At 34.0% G+C, this 11,534-nt stretch overlaps 1 protein-coding gene across 3 annotated transcripts in view; it reads left to right on the forward strand.

Moving 5' to 3' along the window:
- LOC106070473 (uncharacterized) overlaps window positions 1–11,236 on the forward strand; it is a 32,323-nt gene extending 21,087 nt beyond the window's left edge. For all 3 annotated transcript variants that reach the window (XM_013230387.2, XM_056024617.1, XM_056024616.1), the window contains 6 exons: window positions 397–465; window positions 2,000–2,096; window positions 3,504–3,546; window positions 4,936–5,093; window positions 5,919–5,996; window positions 6,654–11,236. In XM_013230387.2, coding sequence (XP_013085841.2) covers window positions 397–465; window positions 2,000–2,096; window positions 3,504–3,546; window positions 4,936–5,093; window positions 5,919–5,996; window positions 6,654–6,794 — 586 coding nt within the window. In that variant the 3' untranslated portion in view covers window positions 6,795–11,236. The remainder of the gene's footprint in view (window positions 1–396; window positions 466–1,999; window positions 2,097–3,503; window positions 3,547–4,935; window positions 5,094–5,918; window positions 5,997–6,653) is intronic.
- Window positions 11,237–11,534: the final 298 nt, after the last annotated feature.

Raw genomic sequence — 11,534 nt, forward strand, 5'->3', positions numbered from 1 at the left:
AAGTCTCACGAGTTAATCTGGCAATTTGGAAGTGCTGTATTTTTTACTTTGTACTTAGGGTAGAAAATGCTTGCTTGAATTTACTGTTGTTTTGATGTTGTTTTGTCTTACATTTGTTCAACACAAATATTGTCTTACATTTGTTCAACACAAATATTGTCTTACATTTGTTCAACACAAATATTGTCTTACATTTGTTCAACACAAATATTGTCTTACATTTGTTCAACACAAATATTGTCTTACATTTGTTCAACACAAATATTGTCTTACATTTGTTCAACACAAATATTGTCTTACATGTGTGTAGATGTAGCATGGACATGGAGTTTACATTACTGAACATATCCTCTTGATGGCTACAGACAAGTAAAATTAACTTTTTTTTTTTTTCAGATTTTCTGCATTTGATAAAAATATAGTTGTTTTAAAGAAATTACCCAGAAATAGTTCAACAGTTCAAAGGTAATAGAACATGCATGTGATAGGTGAAGAAAAAACATATACAAAGTCAAAAGATTTTTAAAATAGTATTTTAAATCTTCCTTCAAACTATATGATGTTTTTAAACAAATTAAAAAGAATTCTAATGAAATAATAATATTTATATATTATTATATGATAATCTAATAATATTTTTTTTAACTTCAAATACAAAAACACTCCTCAAAAATTTTTATTTTATCTTTAAAACTCACTTTTGAACATATTAACTAATGATTCTCTTAGGAAATGATTCTAACATTCAGCAGTTATTAGTGAAACATCCTGAAACTTGCCAGAACCTGGTACACCTTGTTCTTGAAATAGTTCTTTTGTTTTCTTTCTTTTCTTACACACTTTTTTATAAGTTTATTTTTTTTTCTTTTTGTTTTCCATTTTTTTAAATCAAATTTTGATTATCTATACAAATTTTTATAAAAACTTTTTTTGCACAAAATCCATTTAATGTGACCATTTTAAGTTGACAATTTGATAATATTCTTGACATAAGCATCTTGACTGACTAAAAAAAATGTAAAGAAAGTTTTTTTTTTAAATGAATTTTGCAGAAATCATCTTGACTTATTGCCCTTCAGTTTTTTTTTTCTTATCTACCAACATGTGTGGCTGAGTGGCAAAAACCTCTTGGTTACTAGCAAGGGGGTCTAGTTTGAATCCCACCTTGAACTGAGTTGTGTTTGCTGAGTGCCTAAAGGTAGAAGAGAAACTTTCTCCCAGCTACCTACTCCCCCTACAGGTCCACAAGAGATTGAGCACAATGAGCAGACTTTAAGATCTGCTAAGTCACAACAGAGTTGAAGGACACCATTGAGTTGTTAGCTAATGTATTAGCTCAGTTCATGATAATGTTTGGGTTATAAGATGCTACATTAGTTCAGTTCATGATAATGTCTAGGTTATAAGATAATACATTTGTTCAGTTCATGATAATGTTTGGTTTATAAGATGCTACATTAGTTCAGTTCATGGTAATGTCTAGGTTATAAGATAATACTTAAGACCAGTTCATGATAATGTTTGGTTTATAAGATGCTACATTAGTTCAGTTCATGGTAATGTCTAGGTTATAAGATAATACTTAAGACCAGTTCATGATAATGTTTTGTTTATAAGATGCTACATTAGTTCAGTTCATGATAATGTTTTGTTTATAAGATGCTACATTAGTTCAGTTCATGGTAATGTCTAGGTTATAAGATAATACTTAAGACCAGTTCATGATAATGTTTTGTTTATAAGATGCTACATTAGTTCAGTTCATGGTAATGTCTAGGTTATAAGATAATACTTAAGACCAGTTCATGATAATGTTTTGTTTATAAGATGCTACATTAGTTCAGTTCATGGTAATGTCTAGGTTATAAGATAATACTTAAGACCAGTTCATGATAATGTTTTGTTTATAAGATGCTACATTAGTTCAGTTCATGATAATGTTTGTGTCGTAACATGATACGTTTGTTCTGTACTCTAATCTGTGTATTGTATGTCCTAGCTACATTGGTAAAGGCTTTGTACTGGCTCCACCTAGGACTGTCTGGGATGCTGTCAGAAATCCAAGAACAAGGTTTACTTATGATGATACTCTAAAGGTCAACATTTTATTTGTTTGTTTAGTCTAAAGTCTGTTATTTACATTTGCTTAGTTCAAGAGGATTCTGAAGTTAGGCCCAACATATATTAGATTTTATTAGAATTTCTGAACTCAGCAAAAGTAATCTTTGAATGCAATAAGCACATTAATCTTATAGGCCCTCAAACCTTTGTTGTTGTTTTTTTGTTTGGACTAGAAGGAGTTTTTATTCTTGTCATCTTCTAGGTTATGAAAATGTTAGCATTTCCTGAAGCCTGGAAACATAAAAAAAAAATAATGTAATTTTTGTTACCCTTCAAAAAGTCTGTCTACTTACTTGGTAGCATCTGTTAGGTCTAAAACTTTTTTCTAGGTTAACCTATTCAGTGCCAGCCCACTCTAAATTGAAGAACTCTTAAATTCCAATCAATAATAAATCTTATCTCCAAAGATCATATAATAAATTTAGCTGCAATATAATCAGAATTGATGACTTTTTTGTATTAGTCTAAAAACTTTGTGTTTTTACATGTAAATCTTTAATAAGCACACAAAGAACTCAGCCTACAATTTTTAAACTCAGCTTGGTCTTCAATTTTAGAATAATTCAATAATGCATGCTCACATCTAGATCTATACTAAATCACTGCTTTCATTTTCATCATTAACATCTCCTATTATATGAAGATCTCATTTTGAATTGTTGAAGTCCTTAAACATTAGTCAGTATTTTCATATAAACGATGCCCCAATGCCATGGTCTAAAGATAATGATTAAAATTAAAAGCTCCCTTGGCCTCTCTAGTAACGTATATAACAAGATATTAATTTATTTGGCTTTTAATACATAGACCAAGTGCTGAGCGGCTGTTTTTGGCTACTTATGGGATTGAATAGGTGCTGAGCTTATTTGGCCATTATGGTACTGAATAGGTGCTGAGCTTATTTGGCCACGATGGTACTGAATAGGTGCTGAGATTATTTGGCCACGATGGTACTGAATAGGTGCTGAGCTTATTTGGCCACGATGGTACTGAATAGGTGCTGAGCTTATTTGGCCACGATGGTACTGAATAGGTGCTGAGCTTATTTGGCCACGATGGTACTGAATAGGTGCTGAGCTTATTTGGCCACGATGGTACTGAATAGGTGCTGAGCTTATTTGGCCACGATGGTACTGAATAGGTGCTGAGCTTATTTGGCCATTATGGTACTGAATAGGCACTGGGCATATTTGGCCACGATGGTACTGAATAGGTACTGGGGATATTTGGACATATGGTACTGAAAGGGTATCTGGGGCATCTAGCCACTATGGTACTGAATGGGTACCTGGGGTATTTGGCCACAATTGTACTGAATGGGTTAAATGTATTTTGGATATTACTCAAATACAAATATATATTCATTTTTTTTTCCATTTCAGAAAGTTGATATTATTGAAACATTAGACAATGCCATGAAAATTGGTGAGTACTATTTGTCCTTGAAATCTTGATTTTGTTTGTTTCAATCTTTTGTCCCTTACATTAGTCATACTCTGATTTACTTTTGTAAGGTCTTGTCAAAGTATTGGATTGGCACACACCACATTAGTCATACTCTGATTTACTTTTGTAAGGTCTTGTCAAAGTATTGGATTGGTACACACCACATTAGTCATACTCTGATTTACTTTTGTAAGGTCTTGTCAAAGTATTGGATTGGCACACACCACATTAGTCATACTCTGATTTAGTTGTCTTTGTGTTTGTAAGGTCTTGTCAAAGTATTTGATTGGCACACACCAAATAAGTTATACTCTGATTTAGTTGTCTTTGTGTTTGTAAGGTCTTGTCAAAGTATTTGATTGGCACACACCACATAAGTTATACTCTGATTTAGTTGTCTTTGTTTTTCTCATACACTCACACATCATGTGAAAACATTCTTACACATACTTTGTTATTGTAAGGTCTTGTCAAAGTTTTTGATTGGCACACACCACATAAGTTATACTCTGATTTAGTTGTCTTTGTGTTTGTAAGGTCTTGTCAAAGTATTTGATTGGCACACACCACATAAGTTATACTCTGATTTAGTTGTCTTTGTTTTTCTCATACACTCACACATCATGTGAAAACATTCTTACACATACTTTGTTATTGTAAGGTCTTGTCAAAGTTTTTGATTGGCACACACCACATAAGTTATACTCTGATTTAGTTGTCTTTGTTTTTCTCATACACTCACACATCATGTGAAAACATTCTCACACATACTTTGTTATTGTAAGGTCTTGTCAAAGTATTTGATTGGCACACACCACATAAGTTATACTCTGATTTAGTTGTCTTTGTTTTTCTCATACACTCACACATCATGTTAAAACATTCTCACACATACTTTGTTATTGTAAGGTCTTGTCAAAGTATTTGATTGGCACACACCACATAAGTTATACTCTGATTTAGTTGTCTTTGTTTTTCTCATACACTCACACATCATGTGAAAACATTCTCACACATATAACGTATAACAAGTGACATAAGAACAAAAGTTAACTTTTCCTTCTTTATGAAGCTGCTGTAAATCTTTGTGTGTGTGCTTGTGTGACTCTTTGTCAAAGAAAAAACTTTGCTCTTAATATCAAATAAATGCTACATTTAAAAAATGGAATTTCTTTTACCCGCCTTCATTACCCCTTCTGACCATAAGAAGATTATTTATTATTATAAGATTGTTTTTATATTTGAAGCTGATAAGAGGAATTGTAAACATACAATTCAACTTTCTAATGTATTTATGGTTTTCTAAAAATACTAATTTTCTAGTGTTTCTAACTGTAAAATGTGAAAGAATGCTTGATTTTGTTCCAGTCTATTTCTACCATGAGAGTCTTCATTTCCTGACCAAAGAAAATTGTGATATGTGTATACTACATGGGGAACGGCAAGAGGGAGACAAATTCATCCTGACCTACTTCAGTTTAGAGCATGACAAATGTCCCAGTTTTCCTCATGTTACCAGAGCTAAGGTATAGAATTCATTCATAGAACCTGGGATTTTAAAGTACCTAATAAAAGTGTTTCTAAAGAAAGAAGAGCTGATATATTGCTAGGCCTGCCTTTTCTTAATTTTCACTTCATTTGATAGTTCCTATATATCATTCAACTCTCTTTGAGATTCCATTCCTATGTTAGCAGCCTCAATAGCAGTTAATAGTTCTTGAAGTAAAATTAGGTATTTAGCACATTGAAGAGCTCTGCTTTTGGTATGCTGCCCCCATCTCACATACAGAATAACTTCCTGTTGAATGTTTTATCAGAAGTATCATTTCTGTCCCCAATATGAGATAATTTAAGATAATTTTAATTGTACACATTATTTCTGCCACAACTGGCCACAACCAATCTCGGATTAAGCTGAATTTCTTTTACCTGACAACACACGAATCAATAAATAAAAAAATTAACCAATTAGTTAATTAACTATTTGATAATTAAGTTGTTTTTTTTTTGTATCTTGAACAACTTTAACAAGGGATAGAAATCATACTTGGCAGATGTAGTGGTATAAGTTGAATTAGTCCCCTTGAGTGAAATTTCTTTTTTATGCATTTAAAAAATGATCTTGTAAACATTCACCAAGATACCCCGCCTTCCCTCCCCCTTTCCCAACTTGTCCAGACAAGTGATACAAGCTAAACAAAAGCAATTGGTACAAATATTTCTTCTCTTACAGATTTATTGTATATTGGTCAATAAGACATTGAATGACATGACTGATCCAAACGTACTGGTACAGTTACACTGAAGAAAAGCTTGGTTTATTTGAAAAAGTATTTTGTTGTTGATTGTAGGTTTTACAGAGTGGTTGGATTATAGAGCCTGCTAAACAAGATAATCAAGTGTATTCTATTGTCACCTACATCATGCAGGTTAGTTATATCCATCTATTCACTGTTTTTAAATGAATTATCTAAGTAACATCCTTGACTTGATTAGTGCAGTTCTTACTTTTCCATCCTGTCTTTTACCTTCATCTCTTTCTTATTATTTCTTTTTCAGTTTTAAAGAAAAATCAAATCATTGAATGTATTCCTGTCTATTAATAGGTTTTACTTGTAGGCATTGAACCTAATTTAACTACTTTCAATGTCTAACTTCCTTATGACCTAGGTCAAAATCTTCTTTTTTGAAGTAATGTCTAAATTTGATACGATAAGATTAGACTACTTGATAATACAGTTATCAACACTGTACAGTTTCTGACTGCAAGACTTGTCTGTTTAATTCACACTATCCAACATTTAATTTGTTGATATTGAAGAAACTATTTGAATATCACCATTTAACCTCTATTATATACTCAGAATATATTTCAAACAATCCACATTTTTCTTTAAGTATCAGACTTCAACTCTACTTAGAAAATATGAACCAGCTGAAATATGAACTCTGTGCAGAGAGTGAACTGCCCTAGATTCAATCTGCACTACAGTTGGTTGATTTGAACATATCTGACAAAGTTTCATTCAATACAATTGTAGACTTATTAGGTTTTGGATATTTTTAAGTTGAACTTCTATTACTAGGTTGACTTTGGAGACTCCACAGATGGGAGTGAGAACCTTCCATTCCAGGAGATGATCTCCAGTGCTCCACTCAGTATTGCAGACCTACAACAGTATCTCAAGCCAGCTGTTCAGATGCTACGCAGGAAATCACTGACCTAAACTTTTTTTTGAATTATTTATTGTGTTTGGGTTGTATGTGGCAGTTTTAATATAGATGTCAGTGCAGCACATAAAATCATCTCCTAAAACAAAAATGTTCAAGAAATAACCTTGATGCTAAAATAGTTGAAACTTGCTATGCAGTCAGTTTCTTAAAGCCTTTGAATTCTGCATTTTAGAGTGACCATTGTGCCTTGTCAACTTTCTCTGCGCTTTGACACTGTACACAAAACTTCTCTGATAAATATGAGAATATAAATGTTGACATTGTTGTTTTTTTGGTGTAAAAGTCTTTTTTTTTTTTCCAGCCATATTTGAGATTTTTTTTTTGAAAAGTCACATGACAATGTTACTAGCTTGTCAATGATATGAACAACTTGTGGCCTTGGTGAAGGTCCAGAGATTGAAGGAGTGAGCTATGAATGACTTCCTGTGCTCTTTTGCTCAATAGTGTTGATATTTCTTATTGAACTATCTGAACTAACCCATTGGTTACATCAAAGTCAATGTCTTCTGAGACCATCATACAACATTCTATGCATTTGTTTTTAGCAATATCCCAATGTTGGGTTACCAAACATTCTCTGGTTTGGTTCTCAATTCACTTCAATGGCATTTCCTGTTTGTGTTAGTTTATAAAGTAATCTACCTAAGTCTAGACTCTATGATGTGTCAGTGTTTATGCTAGTTTATAAAGTACTCTAATTCAGTCTAGACTCTTATGATGTGTCAGTGTTTATGTTAGTCTATAAAGTACTCTAATTCAGTCTAGACTCTGTGATGTGTCAGTGTTTATGTTATGATGTGTCAGTGCTTATGTTAGTTTATAAAGTACTCTAATTCAGTCTAGACTCTATGATGTGTCAGTGTTTATGTTAGTCTATAAAGTACTCTAATTCAGTCTAGACTCTATGATGTGTCAGTGTTTATGTTAGTATATAAAGTACTCTAATTCAGTCTAGACTCTTATGATGTGTCAGTGTTTATGTTAGTCTATAAAGTACTCTAATTCAGTCTAGACTCTTATGATGTGTCAGTGTTTATGTTATGATGTGTCAGTGTTTATGTTAGTCTATAAAGTACTCTAATTCAGTCTAGACTCTATGATGTGTCAGTGTTTATGTTAGTTTATAAAGTACTCTAATTCAGTCTAGACTTTATGATGTGTCAGTGTTTATGTTAGTCTATAAAGTACTCTAATTCAGTCTAGACTCTATGATGTATCAGTGTTTATGGTCTATAAAGTGTTCTACTTCAAGTCATTATGATATGTCAGTGTGTGGACTTAATCAAACTCACATTCCTCACAATAACATTGACACTGTTGTAGATATATTTCTCTTAGGATTTTCCTGTGCCTGACTCTCAGGAATTTTCGTCTTAACATCTAAAAACCTTACATCCTACCCAAAGTTCAGGTCAAGTTTTTATAACTTTGTCTCAGCATCTAAAAACCTTACATCCTACCCAAAGTTCAGGTCAAGTTTTTATAACTTTGTCTCAGCATCTAAAAACCTTATAATGGACGCACAGTTCAGGTCAAGTTTTTAAAACTTTGTCTCAGCATCTAAAAACCTTATAATGGAGCCACAGTTCAGGTCAAGTTTTTAAAACTTTGTCTCAGCATCTAAAAACCTTATAATGGAGCCACAGTTCAGGTCAAGTTTCTAAAACTTATTTCCCTTGCAACTCAAGTTGACATATTTCCATTTCAACAAAACCTTTTAATGGACAACAGTTTAGTCAATAGTAGTAAACAAAAACTAATTTCATATTCAAATATTTTTTTTTATTGCTTCAAATTGTTGGTATGTATTAGTATTTGCAAACAGTTCACTCCTTATGCCAATAATCTTGCCTGTCTCCTACCAATTCAATAGAGGTTGAATGCCCACATAGACTGGTTTTGGTGGTTTGTATAGTACACATGGAAAGTAAAGACACTATGTTGTTGCCTTTTTTATCATTGAATTTATCTAGTGTGTTGTCTTATCTCATGATCTCTCTGTCACCTTCTGTACATGACCTGTGTGTGATTGGTCTAATTTCAAGCTTTTGTTTTGGTTACCCTACAATCATATCTCATTTTGTATTCTTTAAACAATCATCATTTTTAATACTAGTCTGCATACAATGTCATAATAATATTTCATTTGTTTCATTTAGAATGACATTTGGAATGTTCAATGAATACATTTCATGGCTTGTGTTTGGATTCTAAAAGCAGTGCAGTATTGATCTATTTGATGAGGTGTACTCACTTTATGTCCAGTATCAGGCTGACCACTTCATTTTTTGCTCTCTAATTATTTTCCCTTTGTCAGGGTTGACCTTTGTTTCACTTGTTGAAATGTTCTTCATAAATAAATATATTTATGCACTCAAAAGACTATTTATGCAACTCTAAGTCATGTATTGTTTGCAGTCCAGAAGAAAGACTTGACATCAGACCAATTGAGATTCAAGCCACAATCTAAGAGTTCATAGACTGGACATTTGAAGTTGTACAAATAATCAACATTAAAGTGACCTGGCACTCAGCGACTACCTGAACTCAGTGACAACATGGAAGTTATTTGTGAAGTCTTTGACTGTTCTCTAATCACTTGAGATGTGGCTGTAATGTACACATCTATCACTTGAGATGTGGCTGTAATGTACACATCTATCACTTGAGATGTGGCTGTAATGTACACATCTATCACTTGAGATGTGGCTGTAATGTACACATCTATCACTTGAGATGTGGCTGTAATGTACACATCTATCACTTGAGATGTGGCTGTAATGTACACATCTATCACTTGAGATGTGGCTGTAATGTACACATCTATCACTTGAGATGTGGCTGTAATGTACACATCTATCACTTGAGATGTGGCTGTAATGTACACATCTATCACTTGAGATGTGGCTGTAATGTACACATCTATCACTTGAGATGTGGCTGTAATGTACACATCTATCACTTGAGATGTGGCTGTAATGTACACATCTATCACTTGGAACTGAGCTTCTCCATAGTGTACTACCAGCACATTCTGTCCCCATTATTCCAATCTCTGTGTGCAACAACAGGAAAGTGTCTTTCTTACAGAAACATAGTCTAGGGCTCAGGAGCCAGACAAGTGTCTTTCTTACAGAAACAGTCTAGGGCTCAGGAGCCAGACAAGTGTCTTTCTTACAGAAACATAGTCTAGGACTCAGGAGCCAGAAAAGTGTCTTTCTTACAGAAACATAGTCTAGGACTCAGGAGCCAGACAAGTGTCTTTCTTACAGAAACATAGTCTAGGACTCAGGAGCCAGACAAGTGTCTTTCTTACAGAAACATAGTCTAGGACTCAGGAGCCAGACAAGTGTCTTTCTTACAGAAACATAGTCTAGGACTCAGGAGCCAGACAAGTGTCTTTCTTACAGAAACAGTCTAGGGCTCAGGAGCCAGACAAGTGTCTTTCTTACAGAAACATAGTCTAGGACTCAGGAGCCAGACAAGTGTCTTTCTTACAGAAACATAGTCTAGGACTCAGGAGCCAGACAAGTGTCTTTCTTACAGAAACATAGTCTAGGGCTCAGGACCCAGACAAATGTCTTTCTTACAGAAACAGTCTAGGGCTCAGGAGCCAGACAAGTGTCTTTCTTACAGAAACATAGTCTAGGACTCAGGAGCCAGACAAGTGTCTTTCTTACAGAAACATAGTCTAGGACTCAGGAGCCAGACAAGTGTCTTTCTTACAAAAACATAGTCTAGGACTCAGGAGCCAGACAAGTGTCTTTCTTACAGAAACATAGTCTAGGACTCAGGAGCCAGACAAGTGTCTTTCTTACAGAAACATAGTCTAGGACTCAGGAGCCAGACAAGTGTGTTTCTTACAGAAACATAGTCTAGGACTCAGGAGCCAGACAAGTGTGTTTCTTACAGAAACATAGTCTAGGACTCAGGAGCCAGACAAGTGTCTTTCTTACAGAAACAGTCTAGGGCTCAGGAGCCAGACAAGTGTCTTTCTTACAGAAACATAGTCTAGGACTCAGGAGCCAGACAAGTGTCTTTCTTACAGAAACAGTCTAGGGCTCAGGAGCCAGACAAGTGTCTTTCTTACAGAAACAGTCTAGGGCTCAGGAGCCAGACAAGTGTCTTTCTTACAGAAACATAGTCTAGGACTCAGGAGCCAGACAAGTGTCTTTCTTACAGAAGGAGAAAACAAATTCCCCTACTATGTACTACAGAGAGGACTGCATTGAAAATGTGATGAGTGACTTTGTTATTTGTGTTCACTTATGTCCAGCATTTGACACACACACACACAGTGACTTTGTTATTTGTGTTCATTTATGTTCAGCATTTGACACACACACACACACACACACAGTCTCTTTCAACTAATTGGATTTCTATCATTTTCCACTTTTGTCAAAAAAATAAATAAATAAACTATTTTTCTTTACATCTTGTGTTTGTTTTTTATTTTGCAGTTTTATGGATTGTTTCAATATATTGTAAGGATTTGGAAGTTGCAAGTCATAGGAATCTTATTTTGTACGGTAGTTACTTATTAAAGGTAAAAAAAAAAGCATAGCCTTTCTAATAATGTAAGCATTCATTGTAGTTCCAGAGAAACTCTCTATGTAGTCAATAGACTATTGGAGGACATGAAGAGATAAGAGTGTTTTGCTCTGATGTTGCCTAGCAACAGTGATTTGTAGACGCAGAACACGGTTGTATAGCCAATACCCTTTCACTAC

The sequence above is a fragment of the Biomphalaria glabrata genome, chromosome 3, assembly GCF_947242115.1.
Source record: "Biomphalaria glabrata chromosome 3, xgBioGlab47.1, whole genome shotgun sequence".
NCBI classification, from domain to species: Eukaryota; Metazoa; Mollusca; class Gastropoda; family Planorbidae; genus Biomphalaria; species Biomphalaria glabrata.